Consider the following 27,872-nt stretch of genomic DNA (forward strand, 5'->3'; position numbering starts at 1 on the left):
TAAGATATTTAAGAAAAAAACTTTATTTGTGACTTCTTAACAAAACACATTACCAGATTGATGAAATCATAAGAACCACTATTATCACTGTAACAATGATTAGCAGGTGTACAAAAAAGTCATGAACAGATCTGTATGGACACAGTGGACCGGTTTGAGCCAGTCACAGCCCCCGCACCCAGCGACTGAGGAACATTCACTATACACAAGCAGAGAATACATCAACTTTTTTTTTTTTTTTTCAAACATTTATGTTTTTATATAGCTTTTTTTCTTATTTTTTGTGTTTTTCTCTACTGGGCAACAGACAGATATGCAGGATGAGTAAATGTTTTTATTTCACATTAGTGTTTGTTTGATCATTACAAAGCTCAACACAAGTTTAAGGATTGATTTTCTTAGCTATGAAAATCATATGGATAAAAACGTTAAAAAAAAGGCCTTTCATACACAATAGCATAATTTATATCTAGAAGATTAAAGTCATTTTCAACAGGATACAAAATGTGTTTCTTTTAGGTTTTTCCACAATTTACTGTTCGCAATAGTGTGTCTTTATGAACTGGATGTGTGTTTACTTGGGATGAATGCGAGTTCTTGAATGTGTGCATTTTCTTTTGTAGGATCTATATGTATTCCAATACACATTGGAGAAAAAAACATACCTATGTATATATAGTATTTATATAGAATCTGTTTCCTTTGCTTAAAGCATGCAAGCAGCCACTTGGTGCTCTGACAGCACAGAATTATGTCTGCAAAACCTTGCAGAGGGGCAGGAATCAGGGACATGGGAGGGACCGGGCAGTATAGCAGCACCTACGTACATAACCCCAATGGTGATTGGCAATACAATGATCTAAAGAAAGGAACACTGAGGTGAAATTTTCCGGTGCTTTTAATCCTGTTGTTCTGACACCTACTGCTTTAAACAGTCTGTCTGACCAACAGTGGTTCATGTTTTGATCACTGCTCAAGTTTGATGCTTGACATGGCACTTCTGGGCAACCTTGTTTCAGCAAAGCAATAAAGCAATAATAATAAAAGTAGGAATAATAGCAAAATTTTATTTTTGTCTCGAATGACCTGCAACTGCACATCAAACAGTTTTACCCCCATTTGTTCTTACTCCCACCCCCACCAAATTCCTAATTGAATTAAAAGTTTAGACCATTTTCATTAGCAATGAACTGTGCTTCATCCTCTTTGTGAGTTCAGTCAACCTAAGTTGATCAATTCTTATCGAGGAACTCCAATTTCTCTTCTCATACAAAAGACGATCAAGTTGCTCAGTAACTTCTCTTTCTTTTGCACAGGAGCAACACTTTTTGCTCATTTTCAACTCCCTATCGTTTTTGCCTCTCCATCATATCCAGAAGATCATAATCTGAGGTTCTGCTAATCTGTCAGACGACCTCACTATGCTGAGTGCACAACCCAGGCAAGTGGCGACAGAGCTGTCAACAATGAGAAGTCAGAAGGTGGGGCTCGCTAGCAGAAGCGCCTAAGCTCGGTTTGAGCCGAAGCCGAACACAAGGAAAGGGGTAGTAAATGTGAGTGTGGTGGATTGAATTATTGCGCCGCTATGCGAATATGCGCCGCTATGAATATACACAAATGTTATACTCTGTTACAATTGCACAGTTCACCGAAGGAGAGCAACTTGAAAGATGCCGTTGAACCATGTAGATCTGAGGAGTCGAGGGAGGAAACAGGCAGCAGGGGCAAGCAAATCCTAAAAGCACTGAAGCAATCGAGGCAGTGATGCAGAGCTTGAAGAACAACTACTTAACATTCAAAGACAGAAGCGGAGGGATCGGGGCTTGAGCAAAAATGAAGCGACAAGCAACGTTCCTGCTTCTGAGCCATATAATACACTCTCGTATTAAGCACTTGCTTTCAGTTCTTCAGTTTGCAGAAAGGAGTTTGGGGTTTTGATTTCAATTTGATTTTTCATTTCTCCTGTTTGAAGACAATCTCTGTGTTTTTGTTTTTATGTGTGAGTGTGAGGCAAGAAGAGTTTGTGTTTGTGTCTGCCTGCCTGGGTGTATTATTAAGACCACATTGACCTGTGCCATGTTTTGAGAGGAAAGTTTAGGGGCCACCCACATCAGCTGCATGTAGGTTCCCTAGTTAATTCCAATTCCTGCTTGACAAACTACACCACAAAAATCTGTTTCAAGTAACCCTATGGAACAGCTATATAATTAAGCAAGCAATAAAGCAAGTGCAAATTATACATAATCACACAACTGCACTTACTAACAGTAAAGTAGCATTTTTCCCTTTTTTGTTTGCAAACAGCACATTTTTGCATTAGCGATTTAGCAAAGACCCTAAGCTGTAAGTTTGAATGTTTCTATCCATTTTCTACACATTATATTACACTGCCAACCAGTTAAATGACAAACCTTTTTAGTTTTTTCTTTTTCATCAGGCAGAATATTCTTCTTGTTTAAAAATTGACTTGAGATGCTGTGTTTAAACCATCATATTTGGGGGTTTAGATTAGGTTGAGATGCTAAATTATCATGTCCATGTTTAGATTTTTTAAATATATGACATAAATATGGCTAAATTATGAAATTGCGAAAAATTCCCCTCAAACCAATTCCAGTCTTAACTCAGCCACGTAGTGGCCAAAGTTATGCCCATTTATTCCTGATTTCATTCATTTGCAAATTAAATATCTGAAATATCTATTGTATGTCCCCTATTCAAATGAACACTTTCTACTTAATTTAGAATATGCTTGATAGAAAAAAAAAAATTATTCATTTTTTTTTTTTGTATAAACAAATTTAAGGCAGTATAGAGTAAAGCAGTAAGCGGTTCTTTCTGTTGAGATGCAGCAACTTTATGTTATGGAACAGTCCAAAAAAGGAAATAAATTAATTAATTGTAACACAAAAAAATCTAATATCACAGCAGCTTTCAAAAATTGTTGGCAAAAAATAATTGGCAGATAATGGACAAAAACATGTCAACCGGTTCTATTAACTTCTAACCATTATACTATTTTCCCATCTGTCTAGTTCATAAAACTAACTCTGTACAATCAATTTCAGTGACTTACTAGTTCCAAATGAACTAGCAGTTATGAAGCCACTTGCTTATAAACTAACTTGGGGACAAACTTGCGGGATAGTTAGTGCACCCCAGTGCAGGTCTTTAGCCCATCCAATATGTTTTTCCATTAAAACACAGCTCTGTCCGAGCATGCTCCACCTTCTCTCAGCCACCTCATTGTCTTAAAGGTGCTTATCTCATGGTAGGCATACAGGAAAGGTTAGAACTTTTTTCTTTTTCACTTTTTTACAAAAGACTTCTGTAATACTGAAGATGAAAGCTTGTACTTCATTTGTTTTGTTCGTTTCATTTTGGCTTTCACTTCACATTGGCTTGGCAAGAAATAAAAGGGTGCCAGAGACATTGAAAACAGCAGCTTCAGCTGACAGTGGTCAGATACAAATAGAGCACCATCTATGGTATATTTCTGTTGTCATTAAACAAAGCAGATCGTTCAATAGATTGAACAAAGTGGTTTGGGGGACTGGATGGTAAATCACAGGAAGGCTAATCTAATGAAATAATTGGTTTGCGTTTTAATTTGGTCCAGCCTATGGATTAAGAATATTTGTATTTTATAAGAGCCAAGGCTGATCAAATGAGCCGTTGGCCGCTGTACAAGGTCTATGCAAACATGGTACAAGCAGGATCCCTTGGTTATATTGTGCATTTGGTTTATTTTTCTGGCTCTGAAACCGAGACGGTGAATTAAGTAGTAGCTCTGCTTTTTGGTCACCTCATTTTCCTCTAATCATCCCCGCTGTCATCCTTTCCCTTATCTTTTTTGTCCTTCTTGTCTTTCTTCTTCTTTTTCTTTTTTTTGGCCTCGTCCTTCTTGCCGAAGCTTATGAAGTCACCTTTGTCATCCACGGGGCCGGCGTCGTGGCGGATGGAAATGATGGCCGGAGATCCGGGAATGATGAAGGCTTCGGGTGGAATCTCTCCAGGTTTCAGGGGTTGAGGAGGTATGTAGCCTTGTCCAGCGCCATATCGGAAGTGCCAGCTATTGCTGTTGACTCCAGCACCCACTGGGGGAGAGAGTTCTCCGCCACCCTCTCCATCTAAAATAAGCATAATAAAAATGAGAGAACATGTTAAATGTAAATAGTATTTGACTGGACTGAAAGAGGTTGACATATTGGGGTTTTTAATTTATTTTATTGGTAAATGGAGTGCATGAAAGTTCACAATAAATATGTATATGCTAGCTAGCAATCAGTTGATATTCTGTACTTTTCAAGACTTTTTTTGACACCACTACAAATTTTTCATAATGAAACTCAATTTTAAACAATGTCACTGTGTCAGCAACAGATAATGAATGGATCAGTGTTGCACTAGAGAAGTCCTTTATCCACAACTAACATGAAATATATGCTTAGCCCCAACCACCTACAGTACAGTATATCCTGAATCCTTGGTTTAATCTGTTTGTCTGTTGCTTGTAAGTTAGATCTAATATTTTTATAGATGGTGGCAAGAAATTCTTCTACATTTTAGCCTGTGCTGTGTTGGCTGTTAGTGTTAACTAAAGAAATTTAAACACAACAAGATTTCTTGTCAAAGTGATGTCTGTCTCGCTTTACACTGTGAAGTTGCTGATTTGGTTATAGCTAATTTTCTGGCTCCTGGATGTGAAGGTGGGTGCTTTAAGCTTTGCCCCCTTTATGAATGTTTTACATTCCATTTCTTTTTGGAGTAAAACAGGTAGTACTTCTTAAGTTGCTGTCTGGTTGTACGACAGTGTCAGCTTAGTCAGCCTTTTTTATTGTGTGGTTTCGTTCACTAATAATAAATTATTTAAAACAGTTTGTATTCTGTGAAACCTTTATTTATAGCAAATAAAATCATTCTTAGTTTCGGGGAAAATGTTGTAAAATGTTGTTAAAATCTTTTCTCATTCTCATAAATGCAATATTATTATATTTAGCTTGATAAAAATACACTTTTTTATATTACCAGCACATGGTAATATAAGCCTATGGTATTTTGACCCAGGCTGTGGAGGTGACTTCGTTATATTTATTAAGCAGTTGTTTCCCTGCTTGAGGCGATTATTTTGAAAGACAAAAGAAAGCAGTTCTTTAGTTGCCCCGCTTTGATGACTGAGTCAACTAAGATATCGTATTTAGCCGGGCAACAATGCTTAATAATATAAACACTGAAGAACTTTTCACAACAGTTGTTTGTGTGGCAACATTATGGGGACTTGATATAAAAAAGTAAGCAACAGACTGATAGACAAGACATGAATTGTATTGTAAACACAGAGAATACCACAACTGACTGATCATTAGCTGTTAACAGCACTATATTTGGCAACTACATTTTGTCCTCTCATTTTCAAAAGCTAAAATACTTAAACTGACCACACATGAATAGGATAATTTTACACTGAATATAGATTCGTAAAAAAACAGTTTGCAATTTATGAAACCTTTATTTTCGTATTGCAACACAAAAAGAAGCGTTTTAATATTTCTGGCTCTATGAGCACTTTAGAATTTGCTATAAATGTTTTTCCCCAAAATATGTGGGATGGATATTTTGATACACTTTTATTTAGCTTATTTATGGACTAGGGTTTGTCAAAAGTGACAGTGAGTGGATATTTATAGAACTACAATTTGGCCTACACGACTGAAACCAAGGTAAGGCAAGGTAATAACCTTAAGAGCTGTTTAACGTTTCAGTGTGATTGGTTTTTGTACTCAGATGATGCCAGCCACATAATCCCACTATGTAGGAGGCCAGAGAGAGGGATTCAGCCTCTAATGCAAAAGCATGGATGTGCAAAAGAAATTAACCCAGCTGGCAAGCCAAGAAAAAAAAATCCTATTTTGAAGAAAGTAAATTAAAAAGTACCAATACAATATACCTGTTAGGGTCAAAAGGTCAGCTATTTCAGAGTGAAATGGAAAGGGGGAGTTAGATAAGATGAAAAGAGAGAAAGCACAAGAGCGAGGCAGTCAGAAGGATGGGGGGTGGGCGGGTTTTGCAGACGGTGCTCTCAGGCCCGCACCAGTTCCTCTGCACTGACCTACTTTCAGTCTGGATTTTATTTAGATCAAACACAGACTGTTGCAAAAAGCTTCATTTTTTTTTTTTTCCTTCCATTCATTTGTATGCTATTTATGACTTTGCTGGAGTGCTGAAATTGTTTTAACCACAATCCCTTCAGGACAAAGTCTATTTTTAAAAATCTGCTACATCCACGTGCATGTTCTCACATTAAATCCCCACAGTCAGATCACCAACAGGAGGAATAACATGTAGTGACTACAAAAAGAGCAGATGATAGGGACACGACTGCACTGGCAGTAGATAGCCCGCATAAATGCCACGCTTAACCATTCAATAAATAGCTAGGCACATCACAGAGAGACCTGTGGCAAGTTTTTGAGCCACAGCTCACTGCAAATTGATTCTATCAGGCCCTAAAATGCAATGATTGACGCAATTGATGTTTCCAGGTTAACAGAGCTTTTGTATAATGTAGCAACATACAAATGCACTGTGACTGAGATATGAAGAAGAAAAAGAGACAAAAACTTAAATATTTTAAGGTATCAAGTGATTTACATGTAATTTATTAGAGGTAACCAGAGAAAAAGATTATTTACATATACCTGCCTATGTTTTACATTTGCAGTTTCCCTTTACTTAAAAAATAAGCATGTTAACAGACTAGTGTAATTGGCCTAATTTAATTATATCATGTCTCATGTCAGCATAAGCAGACTCATTGCTGTAATACCGTAATGATGTCTGTTTCTGAGGATTATGAAATTCAAGAGTATGGTTTGTCTGGCTGTACTTAATCTGTGTATTAAAACCATCAAAACACTGTGGTATACTTCTCCTGTGGAAGATCATAAATATTATTAAAATAAACTAAATAACATCAGATTGAGATCCGTAAAATACCATAGAGGCAAGTAAGCAGTGTACCAGACTGCATCAGTCCGGAATTTATAAACATATGTGTAGACTTGGTCCCCTTACCTATATCAAGATATCCTGAGGTTATGGAAAGTTAGGCCTTCAAAATTGATAAATTTTTCCACTATACAGTTAAAAGAATATATGTAATTACCTGTATTAGGCATTAGGTTATCAGTGCACTTGTAAATGACAAGGTGCTTTTAGTGCCAATATCTTTTCAATGTGATGCTGCTCAAATTATGTTTTGGTTAGATTTGACATGTAGATTGCTGCATATGCAAAATAAATCCCACATTTCATTGCATTGTATTTACATTTTCTACTGGTCATTGTACTTACGTTTGTAGTAGTTGTCGACTTAAAACCCTGAGTGACTTTGTACACCAAATTATGCTAATTCTGCCACAGTGGACACCTTGGAAACCCTTAATTGTTTTATAAAGTTCACAGTCACATTTGTTGCACATAATAATGTGTCCTTCATGTCTTGCAGCAGTTATTTTTCCTTTCAAATGAATTGAGGTAAAGGTGTGACATATATTTAGGCATTTCACAGTTGGTTTAAAATGTTAAACTTAGCGCAAGTGTTACGCCGAAGTCTGCAGATGAAGCCTGCACCTGTGATGAGTACCGAGTGAAATGTAAAGTCTGCCAGTGGGCCTGCAGTACAAATTTTAATAGTTAGGCTTAGACTTTGGAGTTAAATAATAAATAAATAAATAAAAAAAGAGTTCCATCTCTGACCACTACTGATATCTATCATAAATATCAGGCAGTAGAGAATGTCCAGCAATGTTGGATTTTAATCCATAAAAGCTTGTGAATAATGTTTTATACAATTTATAGTAGATTTATCTATTAGCTTGTGGTCATAGTACAGTAGATTTCCTTCGGCTGATGTCATGAAGATTATACATGACCACAATAATTTTATATACAATCAGTGGAAATGTGAGCAACGTATTTGAAGTATAACATATATGGTGTCAGTCACATTTATTGGCAACCCCGGTAAAAATGTGCAAAAACCCATAAAGCAAAATTGTCTATTATTGTAGTAGTATCAGCACACACTGAAAAATGTAGACCAACAATTAGGTTGGTTGCACAATATTTGTTTCTTCTGCCGTCACTACTTTGTAGAACCCATTTTGGAAACAGAACGGCACTCAGTCAACTTCCATCGCACTATGTTGGCATGACATCCTGAGAGAGGGATCTTTGCCCAGTCTACATCATCCAGAGTCTTCTGTCCTCACATTATGCTGTGTTTTTTTTAAGTTCATCCCTTTGAAGTTTTATAGGATTTAAATTTTAGGGACTGCGATGGTTGTTTTTGTGTCTGGTAACTAATGTGTTGATTTAGTCATATGTTTTGGATGATTATTCTGCTGAAAGACACAATAATGACCAATTTTCAGGTTTCTGGTAGGGTCCACCTGATCTTTACTTATAATCTCCTGGTATAAAGCCATGCATTCTTAACAGGCTTCTGAGGACATTCAGAAAAGAAACAGACCTACAGCATCAAAGATCCTACACTATAGCTTTTTCCTCTTTAGTAATAATGCTTAGTTTCATTGGATTGTTTGTTGCTAAAAAGATCAGCCTTAGTCTCATCTAACCATAGCAGACAGTGCAGGTTAAATGTTACATTTGCGATGATAGGCTAGAAAATACTTTTTTTCTGACATTCTGACCTCCAAAGATGTGACTCTTTGAGACAGTTTTCAAACAGCAACCTATGTAGATTTGTTTTACCTTCCTAACCATTCTGCTAACTGTGTGGGGTCCCCGACTGAAACAAATAGACTTCTATGGTGTGTTCAAATTACAATTCAGGGAAATACAAAGTCATGGATTACTAATTAGGAGGTTCTAGAATATGGAGGACCGATCCTGCCATAATTAAGAATAAATATATAAATAAATAAATGACACAATAAAATAATTAATGGACCAAAAAGGTAAATAGGAGCTCCAATAATTGCGCCAAAAAAAAAAAATCTAAGGGATTTTGTTTTTGACAATTTAAGACAATTTTAAACAATTAACATCTTTTGCTGTGAGATGCTGCTGCTGCAATAATGGATGAGTTTAATTTAATGATCTTTAGATGTCTTTCTCAGGGTTGCTAATAAATGAGACTGGTCTTACATCAGCTGAGAAAAATAAGAGTGGAAGCAAAATGAAAATAAAACCAAGCCAACAACAGCATAAACAAGCTTTGGTTTTGGAATCAGAAATTCCAAAGCTCTTCTTTAAATGGTGGTTTAGGATATTTCCCCATATTTAGATCTTGGCTAAGGCAAGGCTAATGCTGATCTTTAGGATTATTATCACCCAGGTAAGACTTTATGCATTGGCAGTGTGGAAGGAATGACAATTTAGCTAAAAAAATAAGACTATTACCAAAACAATTATATCCAGAGCATATTTCATGATGGATTATAACCAGATGGCATATTTCTGGGTTAAAATTTTATCCACCAACACTGCAGCCAGAAATGCATTTAAAACGGGTTCAGCTAAGTTGCTGGCACAACACTGGATAATCTATTGATATAGGTGCCCTTTGTATACTTCAACAAGTAAAAGCTTAGAGTAAAAGGATTTAATAAATTAACAAATGAACAGAGATGTAAAGGAGGCCAGATATAAGAATGGAAATCCCAGTAGCAAAGATTTTCAAGAAAATCCTTCAAAGACTTTCAGAAAGCCAGCTTGACTATTGTTTAGGACCACTTCAGAAGATTCTAAGAAAGACTTGGTCCTTGGAAATGTATGCTATCAGAAATTGAGGGGTGGTTCAAGACTCTTACACAGCACTGCAGCTCTAATCGAGTTTTGTTGCAGGACCTCGGGAGATCCAAGATCTTCTTGGGCTGCTGTGACAAATCCAGATCCCGGACATTGGTAATTAAGATATTGATAATAATCAGATATATTTTTATATTTGTGTATGTGTGCGTGAGCAGGTCATGCTCCAGACTGGTATAATTATAAAGCTATTTGTGCCTCTGTGCTGCTGGTTTTCTGGCATGTTTAAAAAATTTTCCAAGATAAGTTCATTTCAGCATATAAGGGGCTGAAATGGATTATTGTGTGACAGCTGGTAAGCAGGTCAGTACAGCTCCTTGTGAGGACGTTGCCATGACACCTGAGGAGGATGTAAGATCATTTGAAGCCTCATTTTGCCTAACCTAATGTCCTACATTTAAAAGGAAATGAGCTAGTTTATTTTCAGTCTTGTTACAGCTCCATCTCAAGTGAATCCCTTAAGAGGTCATGTATGAAATGCAACGCATTTCATATATATTCATGGCAATTCAGACATAAATAAGTCCCACTTCATCATCTTGACTTCCCATTATTTCCACACTTGATACGTTTTCTTCCTTCTATTCTGCTCCTACTCCTGTCTGCAAAAATTCCATTCAGAGATACAGCCGGTTGCGATGGAAACTGCCTTCACCCGCTCCCTGCTGATGGTGGGTGCGGCTGCTGCAGTAATCTCTCAGTTAGACAGTGTTGCTAGGCAACAAGTCACATGCTGTTACCTAGCAACAACACCACTGCAGGAACCTTACAATCCTCTTAACCTTTCTCTTCCTCCATCCCCCCGCACCTCACATTTTTCCCCCATACGCCACCTTTGCTCTTTTTCTCCCAAACTGCTTTTAATGGCTTTCTGTTTCCTTCCACCGATATCTGATAAAAGCTCGCCTACCCCTCTGGCATGAGACAAATGTCCTCCTTGTCTGTGCCACGGATAGCTTATATAAAATGTGAGTTTGAGGATAAGGCATTTAGATGCACAACAGCATGCTGGACGAGTTCATCATTGAAAAATAATTCCTGCAGATTTGATGTTGTGCCACTGCAGACGTTTCAGATGTTTCAAAGGTGCCACGAAAGTGGCTTAGCCTCAATCAAAAGTAAGTCATAGCCTTAGCTTTTAAATTATTTCCAAATCCAATAAAGTAAACCAAAATATTATCTGTTAAACAAAATATTCAAGGCTTTGCATGATTATGAAGACACATGTTAATCTGATCAAGAAATGCACACATGGAGAAAAAGAGATTCGGACAGGCAATGCCACAAAATAAAGATTCATCCGAATAAACACGGGTACAGACAGATAGAGAGAAACCTTCTGTCACTAACTGTCATGCTACCCTTCACCTTGAAGTCTCCAAGCTTATTCAAGTTGCTGCAGCCAGACAGATAATCAATGAATGGAAGCTCGGCTGAAGGAAGGGAGCACTTCACAGTGTTGCAATAATTCACAAATGTTTTCCGTTCATCTTTGCCACTTTCGACATCTTGTAGTAGTACCAGATGGTCTTAGTCATTAGCTCCAAGACAGAAGATTCTGCAAATGATGCAACACAAGTCATTTCTGAGGGCCAGCTCTCTTTGCCCTTTAAATAGTTTGACATTTTTGTGGCACTAATGCCCTTTATCTAACAGTTTAGAAGACAGAAAAAAGGGGCAGAGAGAGAAGGCATGCAGCAAATGACCCATGCTGGGTATCAAACACAAGGCAGCTTGATCTAGAACTGTTGGTCTCCATATATGAGGCTCCTGCTCAGTCCATTGTGTCACAGATTTTTGAAGTGAAGTGAAGCTTCAAAAGTCATAAGCCGTTAATGTCTAGATAACTCTTGCCATGTTTATCTAGTATGAATCCACCTGAGTTAAACCCCAACACTGACACTAAAAATAAGTCTGAAAGGGGTTAAAATCTCTTAAAATATCTAAATTTTTTTAACTGTCAAAAATGTTCATGCAAACACTATTTTCAAACCTTTCAACCTTTCAAACTGTCAGCAAATTTGCATTGAACAGTTATTCACAAAGAAACCAATAATTATTAACAACAATGGAGTTGGCAGGCAGTGCACCACAGATGGTCTTTGTGTGTAAAAAAAAGATAATCAAAAAGGTACTTATAAATTGCTTCCGGGCCGGGGACAACTACTTAATCGAAAAGTAAGGCAGTGTAAAATTCAGTATAAGCATTGACTTAAACCACTGCAATGTTTTTTTTTTTTTGGGCATGCAACAGTCTGGGTGGTACGCTTCTTTGGGGCTTCACCACACCGTAACTCTCCCGGATGTGGGGAAAACAGTAAAGGTGGACTCATCAGAGAACAATACATGTTTCACATTGTCCACAGCCCAAGATTTGCGCTCCTTGCACCATTGAAACCGACGTTTGGCATTGGCATGAGTGACCAAAGGTTTGGCTATAGCAGCCCGGCCATGTATATTGACCCTGTGGAGCTCCCGACGGACAGTTCTGGTGGAAACAGGAGAGTTGAGGTGCACATTTAATTCTGCCTTGATTTGGGCAGCCGTAGTTTTATGTTTTTTGGATACAATCCGGGTTAGCACCTGAACATCCCTTTCAGACAGCTTCCTCTTGCGTCCACAGTTAATCTTGTTGGATGTGGTTCGTCCTTCTTGGTGGTACGCTGACATTACCCTGGATACTGTGGCTCTTGATACATCACAAAGACTTGCTGTCTTGGTCACAGATGCGCCAACAAGACGTGTATCAACAATTTGTCCTCTTTTGAACTCTGGTATGTCACCCATAATGTTGTGTGCATTTCAATATTTTGAGCAAAACTGTGCTCTTACCCTGCTAATTGAACCTTCACACTCTGCTCTTACTGGTGCAATGTGCAATCAATGAAGACTGGCTACCAGGCTGGTCCAATTTAGCCATGAAACCTCCCACACTAAAATGACAGGTGTTTCAGTTCCATTGTCCAACCCCTGTATATATATATATATATATATATATATATATATATATATATATATATATATATATATATATATATATATATATATATATATATATATATATATATATCTTGACTCGTGTCAGGGATTTGGGATTCTTTGGGATTTTGTATTATGTATTTGTATTCATTTAGAATATTTAGAATTTAACAGTGAAATATAAGACAAAAGTCACAACTTTGTAAAATCTTTTGCAAAAATTGCAAACAGTATTAAATTGAGAAAGTTTAAAAGTTAGACCCTTGTTCTTTTCATTTCTTGCATTGTTGCTCTGGCTTTAGTCTTTTTATCGTTCAATTGATAAATTTGTGTGTAAAACCTGTGGAAGAAGAAGGTTTACTATTATAAAAAATGATGAAGAGACAACTGGTTCCCTCTTAAAGCCAACGCGGGGGACCTTTTATTCAGCACATCTCTGAATACAGGTCCTTCTCAAAATATTAGCATATTGTGATAAAGTTAATTATTTTCCATAATGTCATGATGAAAATTTAACATTCATATATTTTAGATTCATTGCACACTAACTGAAATATTTCAGGTCTTTTATTGTCTTAATATGGATGATTTTGGCATACAGTTCATGAAAACCCAAAATTCCTATCTCACAAAATTAGCATATTTCATCCGACCAATAAAAGAAAAGTGTTTTTAACGTCAACCTTCAAATAATCATGTACAGTTATGCACTCAATACTTGGTCGGGAATCCTTTTGCAGAAATGACTGCTTCAATGCGGCGTGGCATGGAGGCAATCAGCCTGTGGCACTGCTGAGGTCTTATGGAGGCCCAGGATGCTTCGATAGCGGCCTTTAGCTCATTCAGAGTGTTGGGTCTTGAGTCTCTCAACGTTCTCTTCACAATATCCAACAGATTCTCTATGGGGTTCAGGTCAGGAGAGTTGGCAGGCCAATTGAGCACAGTGATACCATGGTCAGTAAACCATTTACCAGTGGTTTTGTCACTGTGAGCAGGTGCCAGGTCGTGCTGAAAAATGAAATCTTCATCTCCATAAAGCTTTTCAGCAGATGGAAGCATGAAGTGCTCCAAAATCTCCTGATAGCTAGCTGCATTGACCCTGCCCTTGATAAAACACAGTGGACCAATACCAGCAGCTGACACGACACCCCAGACCATCATTGACTGTGGGTACTTGACACTGGACTTCTGGCATTTGGCATTTCCTTCTCCCCAGTCTTCCTCCAGACTCTGGCACCTTGATTTCCAAATGACATGCAGAATTTGCTTTCATCCGAAAAAAGTACTTTGGACCACTGAGCAACAGTCCAGTGCTGCTTCTCTGTAGCCCAGGTCAGGCGCTTCTGCCGCTGTTTCTGGTTCAAAAGTGGCTTGACCTGGGGAATGCGGCACCTGTAGCCCATTTCCTGCACACGCCTGTGCACGGTGGCTCTGTTTCTACTCCAGACTCAGTCCACTGCTTCCGCAGGTCCCCCAAGGTCTGCAATTGGCCCTTCTCCACAATCTTCCTCAGGGTCCGGTCACCTCTTCTCGTTGTGCAGCGTTTTCTGCCACACTTTTTCCTTCCCACAGACTTCCCACTGAGGTGCCTTGATACAGCACTCTGGGAACAGCCTATTCGTTCAGAAATTTCTTTCTGTGTCTTACCCTCTTGCTAGAGGGTGTCAATAGTGGCCTTCTGGACAGCAGTCAGGTCGGCAGTCTTACCCATGATTGGGGTTTTGAGTGATGAACCAGGCTGGGAGTTTTAAAGGCCTCAGGAATCTTTTGCAGGTGTTTAGAGTTAACTCGTTGATTCAGATGATTAGGTTCATAGCTCGTTTAGAGACCCTTTTAATAATATGCTAATTTTGTGAGATAGGAATTTTGGGTTTTCATGAGCTGTATGCCAAAATCATCCGTATTAAGACAATAAAAGACCTGAAATATTTCAGTTAGTGTGCAATGAATCTAAAATATATGAATGTTAAATTTTCATCATGACATTATGGAAAATAATGAACTTTATCACAATATGCTAATATTTTGAGAAGGACCTGTATTCAGAGATGTGCTGAATAAAAGGTCCCCCGCGTTGGCTTTAAGAGGGAACCAGTTGTCTCTTCATCATTTTTTATAATAGTAAACCTTCTTCTTCCACAGGTTTTACACACAAATTTATCAATTGAACGATAAAAAGACTAAAGCCAGAGCAACAATGCAAGAAATGAAAAGAACAAGGGTCTAACTTTTAAACTTTCTCAATTTAATACTGTTTGCAATTTTTGTAAAAGATTTTACAAAGTTGTGACTTTTGTCTTATATTTCACTGTTAAATTCTAAATATTCTAAATGAAAGATTCCAATATTTTACGTTTATAATGTGTTCACTTAAATGTGCATTTGAATCTAGTGTAGGATTTGGGCTGTTTAGGAAATATTGTTCAGCACTTTTCTTCCAGATTGGCAACAAAGACTACCTAATCTCAAGTCCTGTTTTACAAATCCTTCTGCTTACCACTCACCTGCAGCACTGGATACAGTAGGCCAGTTCTGGACCAGCATCCCCTGGGCACCTTGCATCACGGAGGACTCCTCCATGTGGACAGAACTGCAAAACAAATCAAACACACAATCATTTGGCAATTAGTTTGCTGTGTGTGTGTCTTTTAGCTGTTTCTGTAACACGCTTGTTCAGATCTATATGGATCTAAATAAATTAAAAAGATACATTTATTTCAGAAATAAATTATGGAAGTGAAATTCATTTATTATACATGCCATAACATACCATATTTGTAATATAAATCCCTTTTTTATTGGTCCTATGTGTATCCAAATTTCATGAGAAACTGAATATTTGGTTTTCTTCACCTGGAAGCCATAACCACCAAAATAAAAATAAAAAAAAGAAATGCCTGAAAGACATCACTCTGTGTTTAATGAATTTATATATTATGTACGTTTCTCTTTTGGAGTCAAATTAATAAAGCACATAAACTCTTTAGTGATGGTCTGATTTATTGGCAAGTAGTTGCATTTTTGCAGCTCGGGTTCTTTTGCTTCAGGCTCTGTATTGTCACATAAAAAGGGTGTACTCCACTTGTCATGTGATGCTTCTGTAATCAACCAAACAAATAGTTTGGTTGATAACAGAAGTTATACTGATTTAAATCATAGGAACAGCAGGGTGAAGAGCATTGCAGGAAACCACTGTTGATGCTTGCTGAAACAGATTTGCTATTAAGGTTGTGAAAGCTCCACAGAAAACACTTTTAACACCATTCTGAGGACATTTGATTTTCCCAAAGACTGTCCAATAAAGAGGTAGAACATATTATATTGACAACATCAAATAAAAAGTGTATTAAGTGTATATTATCCATCCATTTGTCCATCCATTGTCTACACCCACTTATCCTTGCAGGGTCGCAAAGTGAATATTATTTTTATGCTGTATTTGTCAAACAATGAATTTACAAACATTAGAAGTTCTAGATAGGTTTCAATCTTGGAAAGATTCGAAAATGTAAACGGACCACATACCAAATGTTTCATTGAGTAAAATCCTAAAAGGTTTGTTAAATAAACATTGTCCTAGGGATAATTTTGTTGAATAAAATGCTGTGTTATCGGTGGGTAAGTGTGATGTATTGACTGACTTTGAAGAAAAAGGTGAAATCCTTCATTTTCGTTATTGGAACAGTTTCTTAGCCTAATAGAATTTGAAACTTGTTTATTTGTCGGGCATATTGTCACAAAATGACATGGCAATTATTTGAGATTTAATCTAAAACACCAACACTGATTTGCTCCACAGCAAGTTATGAGTTCAGGTGAGCTGGTCAGGTTCAACTAAAATCAGATTCCTAATACTGAAAACTTTCACTTTAACTTTCACTTAAAAATTGTTCTTACTGTCAAATGACAGACTTCAATACTTTGAAAATGGTCTTCATGGGTTGATGTACAGCAGCAACTGCTTCTCTAAAGTCAGTACTCATGTCTTTCCTTCTTGGCATTGTGGTAACATACAGGTAAGTGCTCCAAATCAACTAATTATTGTAAGTCTTGCTTATTTAGAACTCGTCACAATTGTTGACGATCAATAGATTCGTTAGAGGCTATTCATCCTCTTAAATCCAATGAAAGAAGCAAAAGTGTACTTATTTTTTTTCTATTTAGGCTTTGTTTCAGGTAGAAAAATAATGCCAGTGTGAAATCTCTTCTGTGTATTCTGCATACATGAGATTAGAAATAAATCACTTTGGAACCTGATGAAGTCCTCATGATTTTCACTATGTTCTGATAGGTAAAACTCTTAAAATTAAACCAATATACATAGAGGTGCATCTTCAAAAAATAGAATGAAAAGTTTTATATTTTTTTGTCATTTATTTCAGAGTGAAACACATCTATTATTTAGATTCATTACACATAAAGTAAAATATTTGAAGCCTTTATTTCTAGTAATTTTGATAATTATGGCTTACACTTAATTAAAAATATGTTTAATGTCTTAGAAAATTTTAATACTACATAAAACAATTAAAAGACATATTTTAAACAGAAATGTCAGGTTTCTGAATGGTATGTTCATTTCTATGCTCTAAATACTTGATTGGCCCTCCATTTGCATGAATTACTGCATCAATACGGCGTGGCTTGGAGGCGATCAGTCTGTGGTTTTACTGAGGTGTAATGGAAGCCCAGCAGCAGCAGCAACAGCAGCCTTCAGGTCATTTGTGTTGTTGGGTCTGGTGTCACTCATCTTCCTCTTGACAATACCCCCACAGATTCACGACTGGGGTTAAGGTCAGATATATTTATTGACCAATTAAGCCCAGTAACAACTTTGTCACTAAACTAACTTCTGGTACCGTTGACAGTGTGGGCTTGTACCTAGTTTTGCTGGAAAATGAAATCAGAATATCACAAAACTTCAAAAACTTGTCAGCAAAAAGAAGCATGAAGTGCTCTAAACTTTCCTATGGACTTCAGGAAACACAGTTGATCACCACCAGCAGATGACATAGCTCCCCATCACTGACTGTAGAAACGTCACATTGGCATTCAAGCAATGTGGTTTCTGTGCCTCTCAACTCTTCCTTCAACCACTGGCTTTCCAAATGCAATACAAACTTTAATTTTGTCTTAAAATAGGACTTTGTACCACTGAGCAACAGTCTATGTATATATTTTTTTAGCCCAGGTAAGATGCTTGTAACCCATGGATATGATCCATCTGAGGAGAGTGGCTCTTGATTTGTTGACTGCAGCCTCTTCCCACTCCTTGTAAAAGCTCCCCCAATTTTTTGAATGGATTTTGCCTTACAATCATCTCAAGGCTACAGTTATTCATGTTGCTGGTGCACCTTTTACCACCACACTTTTTCCTTCGACTCAACCTTTTATGAATATGCTCTGATACAGCACATTGTAACCAGCTTCTTCAAAAATTATCTTTCACTGCTTACCCTTCTTGTGGAGGGTGTCTGTCAGCCTCCACATCTGTCAGCCAGCAGTCTTCCCCATGATTGTATAGCCTACTGACCCAGACTGAGAGACCATTAAGAGGCTAGTGAAACCTTTGCAGGTGTTTGGAGTTCATTAGCTAATTAGGATATGACAACATGAGTTTCAAAGGGTTAATCTTTTCACAATATTCTAATTTTCTGAGACACAAAATTTTGGGTTTTTATTATCTGTAAGCCACATTAATCTAAATTACAAGAAACAAATGCTTAAAATATTTCAGTCTATGTGTAATGAATCTATATGATTTACAAGTTTAACTTTCTGAAATAAGTGACATAAATGTTGAACTATTGTTTTTTTTTTTGCAATATTGTTTTTTGTTTTTTTTGATGTACCTGTGTTTTGCATCCATGACTATTACTATACATCTGAACTGATATTTCTAAGATTGTATGACTATTATGAATATCTGACTGGTACTTTAAACTGACCATTGGTCAGTACTGTTGGAGCCACATGCACATTGCAGAACAACATATCCACTCCTGTCTGTGTTGGGGTTAAGGGTTAATTTGAGCCACCTTTGTCTGTGTACGCTACAAGCTCTGTCACTTTAAAAGATGGCAGCGGCAAATTGCAGTGATGATTTATGTTAATCCATGTCGTGTTACAGTGGCTTGATGACAGCATGCACGTTATGATCTCTTGCTCACCATAAAAAATTAACACTAATATCCAATTAAATCAAACTTAGATGGAGCAGATGATGGCACAAGTGAGCAGTAAGCACAGTTACCATGAAATTAGAAGAATTTTGAACAAAGCGTGGGGATGGGGAAGGAAAACTCATTAGTTCCTGATGTTCCAGCTATCCCAGTATCGAGATGGAGAAGATCTTAATTTCATGTTGTTATGGAACTTTTGCCTGACTTAACCATTTTAATATTTTATTGAAATCGTTTTGATCTTTCAACTTATTTTTTTAATACTGAAATATTCTGGTAAATGCAACCAAAGACAAAACATCCTAAGCTGTCAATCTTTAAAACTGAATCTTCATTAAGTCCTGTTTGAAGACAATTTTCATAATCAGTTTGTCATTTTGTCTGTAATTTGGATTTCATTTAGTAATTAAGACTTGCGATAACTTAGTACAAGGCATAGTTTACTTGAGTTCAAACTGCCCCCTGAGAGGTGAATACATATGCATTGAGGATAGTTTTTAAAGCACAAATTGATGCATGTGTGTATCGCATAATCTGAGAAAGGTCATCATCAGCTCATTGTGTCCTTCATGCTTCATGTGTAAAGACTGTAAGGGGTGGTGGTGTGGTTGGGGGCACACTCTGAATGCTGATGACCTAAATACTACTACACTGCAGAGAAAGATGGTTACTGGATCCACAGAGGGAGCTGCTCAGGCTTTTTACAAATGGAAGAGGATGGATGTTTAAATAAACTCTGAGGTGTACCCAGAAGCAGTTACTGAAAATGAGGGATACTGCACAGCAAAATGATGTAGCTGTGTCCTCTTTTAAAATCATCTTGCAAGTGTTGGAGCAACAAATGTGTCAACAAAAATGTAACTTCAAAAGTAGCATGCCCGTTTTGGTTGTTTAAATGCAGGCAAATCCACAAAAGCAATAAACTACGGTTGGCAGTTGCTGTGGAACAACGCATTTAGGTATACCCCTGTTACTAATGCATATCTGTATATTCATTTCAATGCTGTAGGAAGACACAATACCATATGAAAATTATACTCAGGCAATGCCTTACTACACATTTGAAACTGTGACATACAGAATTTAAGCACCAGATAGGCCACGGTGCCGCAACATTCTGCCACATGGGAGCCGTGAATTTCAAACTGCATTATAAAGCATTTGTGCAACTGCTAAGAGAATTGATGCAACTGTAACTCAAATATCACAGCAATGGCCTAATAATATTACTTAATATTATGATATAATATCTGCATTGATTGAGATTCACTCAGATCATTATGCCGAATGCTTGAAACTGAAAGTGAAACTGACATTATGACCTACTTTTTGATAAGTTATGATTAGTTAATAAATAAATAACTACTTGGGGGAACTCGTAGGGCATTACAAATCATTCCCAGGAGGTCAGTTGGTTCTTAAATGTAAAAAAAATACCAGTCTTCACAAAATAGAACATTTCAAATTCCACAACCCTGATCCCAAAACAGAGGCACCATAAAGAGCAGGAGAAACATCAAAAAAATAAAAGTATATTAGAGAAAATTACTTAATTTCATTGGTTGTGAAAGCAGGTATGAAACATCTTCCTGGTGAAAATGAATTGCCGCTTGGTCATTACAAAACCTCCCTATTTCTAAAATGTATTTATTTTTTTGTTGTCTCGTCTCTCTCGTTGTCTTCCACTTTATCCGGGACTGGGTCGCGGAGGCAGCAGACTCAGCAGAGATGCCCAGACGTCCCTCTCCCCACACACCTCCTCCAGCTCCTCCAGGCGGAGCCCAAGGCGTTCCCAGGCCAGCCGAGAGACATAATCCCTCCAGTGTGTCCTGGGCCGTCCCCTGGGCCTCCTCCCGGTGGGACATGCCTGGAACACCTCCTGAGGAAGGCGTCCAGGAGGCATCCGGTATAGACCGACGTAGACCGACCGGTAAATCGAGAGCTTCGCTTTTCGGCTCAGCTCTCTCTTCACCACAACGGACCGGCACAGTGCCCCCATTACTGTGGCAGCCGCACCGATCCGTCTGTCGATCTCCCGCTGCATTCTTCCCTCACTCGTGAACAAGACCCCGAGATACTTAAACTCCTCCACTTGAGGCAGTTTTGTAAAAAAATAAAAACAAAGATTTGGGATCTTTAAAAGATCTCAGTAGATTTCAGGTCAAGACCTGTGGCTATGTATTTAATTTGCATGATTTTGTACAAATAGCTTTGTGTAATTTTATACTTAAAATCCCAACAGTTTTACCCCAAATTTAGGTTTGCGGCACAGCAAAACATATCTGCTGAGTTTTCTGGGTTCATGACTATTAATTCACTGCTTTACGTTAAAGGGACCTCAATCATATATTAATGTGAAGGATGTTCTGTTCCTTATGAGCTTCACTGCATTTCCTTTAATAATTTGATGCATTGAATCCCCACAGGGCTCTTTCTTCTGTAGATAGAATGCTAAGTGTGGCTTTCCCAAAGATAGCCTATGTTAATAATATTATGATATTTTTGTTGTTATCCTTTGCAAAAAAATATAGGTATTAAAACAGCTATTTTAAATGTCAGGTTTAAGTTCTTTTGATATTGTGGTGCATATTACTACCAACATACAGTGCCTTGCAAAGGTTAATACCTTTTTCACATTGTATCATATTACCAACCAAAACTGAATGTGTTTTCTTGAGATTTTTGTGTTAGACCACCTCAAAGTAGTGACATTTTGAAGTGGAAGGCAAATGACATGGTTTTGTAATTTTTCTACAAGTAAAAATCTAACAAATGTGGTGTGCATTTGTATTCAGCCTCTCCTAAGTCAAAGTTTAGTTGGAAAAAATGTACAATTATATCTGGTAGTCTTTTGAGGTGTCACCTCAGTTTTAGACACCTAGAGACTAAGATATTTGTAAATTCCTCTTTAAAAAACATCTCATGATCAGTCTGATTGAATGGATAGTGTCTGTGAACAGAACTTTTCAAGTCCTGAAAAAGATTCTTAATTTAGGTCTGGACTTTGACTGGGCCAATTAAAAACAAAAAAATAAAATAAATTTACTTTAATTTGAACCATTTGAAGGTAGCTCTGGCTGCATTTTAAGGGTCATTGTTCAGCTTTGAGGAAACTTCCAGAACTATATCAAGTATTTTGTAGCCAGATTTTCTTCTAGCATTGTCCTGCTTCATCCAAAAATATCCCACAGCATGATTCCACCACCACCAAACTTTCAAGTGTTAATTTTCTGCCACATAGTTTGTATGTTGGCTAAAAAGTTCAATTTTGATCAAATCTGACCAGAGCTTCTTCTTTCACGTTTGCTGTGTCCCCTACCTGGCTTGTAGCAGACTGAAAACAGCTGTTCCCATGGCTTTCTTTTAATGATAAGTTATTCTTATTCTTATCACTTTTACATTTAGGCCAGATTTGTGGAGTGCAGGTCTAATTAGCTGTCTTGTAAGCCAATTCCTCCACTTGAGCTCTGGATCTGTGCAGCTCTTCACAAGTAAATGCGTCAGTGATTAATTCTCTCCTTGGCTGGCCAATCAGTTTTGGTGGACAGCCATGTTTGTAGGTCTGCAGTAATGTTTTTTCTATTTTTAGATGATGAATTAACAGTGCTCCGACAGATGTTCAAAGCTTTGGCTATTAGTTCATAACCTAACCCAGCTTTAAACTTTTCCATAACTTTACCGTTGACCAATCAATCTGCTGTGTTCCTGGTTTTCTATTGAGCAATTTTGTCATTTCTAAGCTCATTTGGGAACATCAGATTTAATTTAAGGTCATCTGGTTGGCTTTATACAAATGTATCCCACACTTTCCATTCATTTAACAATTGAGCAGAGTTTGGTGTTGGTCTGTCCTAAAATCCCAATAAGACTTATTGAAGCTGGTGATTGTAATGTGAAAAAAAGTGAAGAGTGATACCAATGCTTTAGCAAGATACAGTTTTTTTAGATTACCTTGGAACCTGTGGTTCCTAGATAGGCTCTTGTCTATCTATTACTAAAAAAGGAATTTAATAAAACTATATTTGAAAGGGTAATTTGGTATTTAAATTCTTCAGTGCCAAACATTGCGTCCTAGATACATTTCTTGTTTTGTGGGAACATGTACACTGTGTACTTATGAAATAATGAGGCTCTGATTTAGATATGATAAAAATTACAAAACAGGTACAACCGTTTTGTGAGAAAACAAAAAGTTGCAGGAAAATAAATGCTTACCTGTGCACCCCTGCCCTCAAAGATGCAGAATATCGCCAGTCAGCATTGGGGGCTTTTGGCTGAGAGAGCAAGATGAAGAAAGAAGATAAGAGAAGCAAAAGATGGAAATAAAACACAGAGAGAAGGAGACAGGGAGGGTTGAGAGTGAGTTTAACTTGATCTCATACTGTGCATGGCTGGGCCATGGTTTCATCTATTATTTATGATGCACATTCCAGGTCAGGTTGCGGTTCGAAGGCTGCACTTGTGTCACTCCATCCACACACATCCATAAATATTAACATACATACAAAAACTTTAAATATGGTCAAATATGCCACTGAAAGGCAATATGACAGCTCTTTTGACAGATTATTACTTAATCTTGTTCAAATTGGAGAGCTAGAAGGAATTGGCCCTGTCCCTGAGTGCTCATGTCTTTTATGAGACTAATGTGTGTGGGTTTGTGTGTAACTAGAGTAAATCTATCTGCTACTGATGAATCTGATCTGATATTGAAACTGTATTAGAACAAGCGATAAATACTGGGTGGAAGACTTCTGCAAAATTTCAAACTTTCTAGGAACTTTCAATGAAAGGTTAATCTGAGGAATTTTGAAAATATTGCAAATAGGAAACATTCCTTGAGGATTTTGGGGAATTACCTAGAAAAATCACTTCCAATCAGACAAAATATGTTGGTAAAATTAAAAGATTAAATTAGACCTAAATATGCCATTATTATTTTGGGTTTAACTGTTTCATTTAAATCCCTGCTAAGGGCCAACTTTTAATATTTTGAAATTTGGGGTTTATTCCAATTCATTTGTATAAATTCTTGTTAATACTCAGAAGTTGCAGTGAATTACAATGGAAAGTTTTCAACTGTGAAAATTCTGAGAACAAGACATCCCCAATCAGAAGCAAGTTTTAAATATAATGGCATCTTTCGTTGGAAAGCGAAAAAGGGCTACTTCAAATCACTTTCTACCATCTCCTCATATGTGAATGGACTATATATGGGAAAATATGAGACCATTTATATGAGACATTTTCTGGGATTGCTCATTCATAGTGGAATTTGGAAGAATTGTTGAGCAAGAAATTGAAAATATTTTACATGCTGTTGTTCTTGCTTAAGTCCAGCATTATTTTTGTTTGAAACTACACTGCGAAAAACAAACAATCCAGACCAAAGATATATGCTGCAGATACCCATGTAATGGCAATGAAGATGATAGCAGTGAACTAAAAAGACATTAAAATGCAGTCAATAGATGACCCAGTTCAATTCAGGTATTTTGTAAGGCTTAATTACATCTTTTAAAATATGACTGCTTACAACATCTCAGGTCTGTCCCAATCAGGTAAGATTCTGTGAAGCAAGACTGTAGTATTTAACTCTACTACATCACTGCTTCTTTTTACTCACTCACAAGTTGTCACACTTAGGAAGGTTTGAGACACTAGTAAAGGCAAAACATTTATTTTGTGTTTTTCCAAAGGTGTAGATTTGAGTTCAGCCTCAACGTGTGAAGCACAAATCCCTGAATCATCAGATAAAACAGGTCTTGAAAAGCATCAGGAGTGACACTAATGCAGAATGATTGCTGAGCTTGGCATAGATGTGTGACTGCACATTACAAATTTGGAGGGGAATGAAAGCAATGAAGGCTGCAAAGATTCTATTCAGGACAGGATCAAACTTGACCTAAAGGAAGGACATTTTGCTGCATTAAAAAAAGTTACTGGCAAAAAATATGGCCACAATGAACGCAGCCATAATGCTCTCAAGCACATTTCAAGGTTTGTAATGAGAAGCTGCACGCACACCCTTCAATACTAATATGCAAAATTTTGAATTTAAAATAAAGTGACGCACCTCTGGGCAGATCTGAAGAGAGGCATCAGGCATACTCAGTCTCCGTACAAATCCACTTCCACTAGTAAAGAAACGGTCAGCACCGCTACCCCAGGTGCCACTGATGGGCCGACCCGTGTTGTAGAACATGAAGGTGTCGCTGCCAGAGGTGGCAGTCAAGCAGGTCTTGTAGCAGTACGTCTTTGTCAGGGAGCCATTCCCACGCACCTCAATGTAATGAGGCTCCACTTTGAGATCTCTTCGAAGCACCACGTTGTTATTAGGCTGTCCTGCGGCCCCTCCGCCACCTCCTCCGCCTGCACTGACACTGCTGCTTCCACCATCTGGAGGAGGCTTCTGTGACCCACAGCAAGGGGAGCAGGAACCGGGCTGTGTGCAGTAGGCATGGCAGCGGACAATGGCGAGCACCACCACGGTGACCAGGAATACAAATGTTGTGGCACTCAATGCTACAATAAGATAAAGAGTCACGTTCGAGAAAAACAAAGTGGCATGAGGTCGCATTACTTTCTTGGTATCGGGGGCCACTTTTGGTGCCACCTCCATGACCGCCACATTGATGGTGGCGGTAGAGGAGAGAATTGGCTCACCATGGTCTTTCACTACAACTGTTAGAGCAAAAGAAGTGGAGTTGTCCTCCAGGATCCTCCGAGTGGTGCGGATCTCTCCGGTGTGCTCATGCACTTTGAATAGGTCCAAGTCAGTGGCTGTCTCCAGCACATAGACCAGCCAAGCGTTTGGACCAGCATCTGCATCGTATGCCACCACTTTGGTCACCAAGGCACCAAGCTCTGCATTCTTTTGTACCGTCTCCAAGGAGCGTGTCCCATTGCCAGCAGGACTGACTATCAGTGGAGCATGGTCATTCTGATCCATTATATAAATGTAGACGGTAGCAACTCTGCTGAGAGGGGGGATGCCCCCATCCTGAGCTTTGACCTGGAAATGAAACTCTCTCAGTGACTCATAGTCAAAGGCCCGGAGGGCATAAGCCTCCCCTGTATCGGCCTTTACAGACACATATGAGGTGACAGGAATGCCATGGTTGTTATCATTGAGCACTGTGTAGGTGATCCGTGCATTCTCTTTAATGTCTGCATCTTGAGCTTTTACAGTACACAAAGAGGCCCCAGGGGCATTGTTTTCAGTCACATATACTGTGTATGAAGTCTGCTCAAAGCGTGGTGGGTTGTCATTAACGTCTGCCACATCCACCTGTATGGTCTTTTGAGAAGATAAGGGAGGGTTTCCTCCATCTGTGGCACTCAGAGTGACATTATAGGCATCAGTGGTCTCACGGTCCAGGAAGGCTGAGGTAACCAGGGTGTAGTAGTTTCTGAAGGACTTGATCTTGAAAGGAAGGCCTGCTGGGATCTCTAAGGTCACCTGCTTGTTAGTGCCAGAGTCTCGATCAGTGACACTAATGAGGGCGACCACCGTGTCCGCACGGGCGTCCTCCCTCACGGGGCTCGAGAGAGATGACAGCACTATCTGAGGGATGTTATCATTCACATCCACAACTTCTACAACCACCTTACAATGAGCTGCAACTGCACCCGGGCCCTTATCCATTGCTTGGATGTACATCTCATAGGAGTTGGTCTCCTCATAGTCCACATTGCTCCTAACTCTGATATCACCTGTATTAGTGTCCATGCTGAACATCTGCCTGACTCTCTCTGAAGTGTAGCTGCTGAAAGAGTAATAAACCTCTCCATTTGTGCCTTCATCCAAGTCCGTCGCATTCAGTTTGATCACCAGGGTATTTTTGGGGGAGTTTTCTAACAGTTTCACTTTGTACACCGAGTTGTCAAACACCGGGACGTTGTCATTTGAGTCCAGGACCCGGATGTTGATTTTGGCAGTCCCTGTTTTTTCAGGTATTCCACCATCCACAGCACTCAAAATCAACTGGTGGTAAGGCGTTTGCTCTCGATCGAGGGGCTTTTTGAGGACTATTTCTATGTGCTTTGTGTTGAGGGAGGGTTTGTTTGATACCAGCGCGAAATTCTCATTTGTGCTGAGCTGATACATGCGGACAGAATTGGACCCAACGTCTGGATCTTGAGCATTTTCAATCGGGTAACGAGACCCCGGCATAGCAGATTCTGTTATTTCCAGTTGATACTCATCTCTGGGGAACTGCGGCGCATTGTCATTTGCATCCACAATCTCCACCTCGACGTGATGCACTTCTGTGGGGTTTTCTAACATCACCTCCAGATTAATGAGGCAGGTGCTGGGCAAATCACACTGCGCCTCTCTGTCGATCCTGTCATTAACGAGCAGTTTCCCATTTTTGGGATTGACAATCACGTAGCGCTTCCCGCTGTTGGAGGTTAACTTGATTTTACGAGTGGAGAGCCTTCGAATATCCAGGCCTAAATCGCTCGCCAGATCACCTACCAGAGCTCCGTTTTCCAGTTCTTCTGTGATCGAATACCGCAGCTGTCCAAATGCAAGGCCACAAAATAAGGAAAACAGCACAAAATAATAAAAAGGCACATTCCTCCCTGTCCAGTTGCATGTCCCAGTCACAGCCATGGCAAGCTCACAGGATCCGCAGACGGATTAAACGCACCCTTCCGCCTTTTTTGCTTGGAGTATCTCGCATCCCAGCACCTCATGAAGGTGGGCTAATTGGTCTCCCGGTGAATGAAAAAGAAGCGGCTCATCCATCGCGTTGTCCAGCTGAAATCAATGCTCCACGGTGCACCCATATTTTTCCTTTGTCCGTGATGCGTTTTTTTTTCTCCTCTCCTCTCTCCAATGCGCGTTGCTGAAGGGTGTGTTTCCCAGCC

The 27,872-nt window shown here is 38.6% G+C and overlaps 1 protein-coding gene across 1 annotated transcript; it reads right to left on the bottom strand.

Moving 5' to 3' along the window:
* Nucleotides 1-27,864, bottom strand: LOC124876406 (protocadherin alpha-C2-like). The gene is made up of 4 exons (XM_047379132.1): nucleotides 25,072-27,864; nucleotides 23,211-23,269; nucleotides 15,318-15,403; nucleotides 1-4,130 (listed from the first exon to the last, which is right to left on the bottom strand). Exons 1-4 carry the CDS (start codon nucleotides 27,613-27,615, stop codon nucleotides 3,817-3,819), a joined length of 3,003 nt encoding a protein of 1,000 aa, XP_047235088.1. The 5' UTR covers nucleotides 27,616-27,864; the 3' UTR covers nucleotides 1-3,816.
* Nucleotides 27,865-27,872: the final 8 nt, after the last annotated feature.

The sequence above is a fragment of the Girardinichthys multiradiatus genome, chromosome 11 (genome assembly GCF_021462225.1).
Source record: "Girardinichthys multiradiatus isolate DD_20200921_A chromosome 11, DD_fGirMul_XY1, whole genome shotgun sequence".
NCBI lineage: Eukaryota > Metazoa > Chordata > Actinopteri > Cyprinodontiformes > Goodeidae > Girardinichthys > Girardinichthys multiradiatus.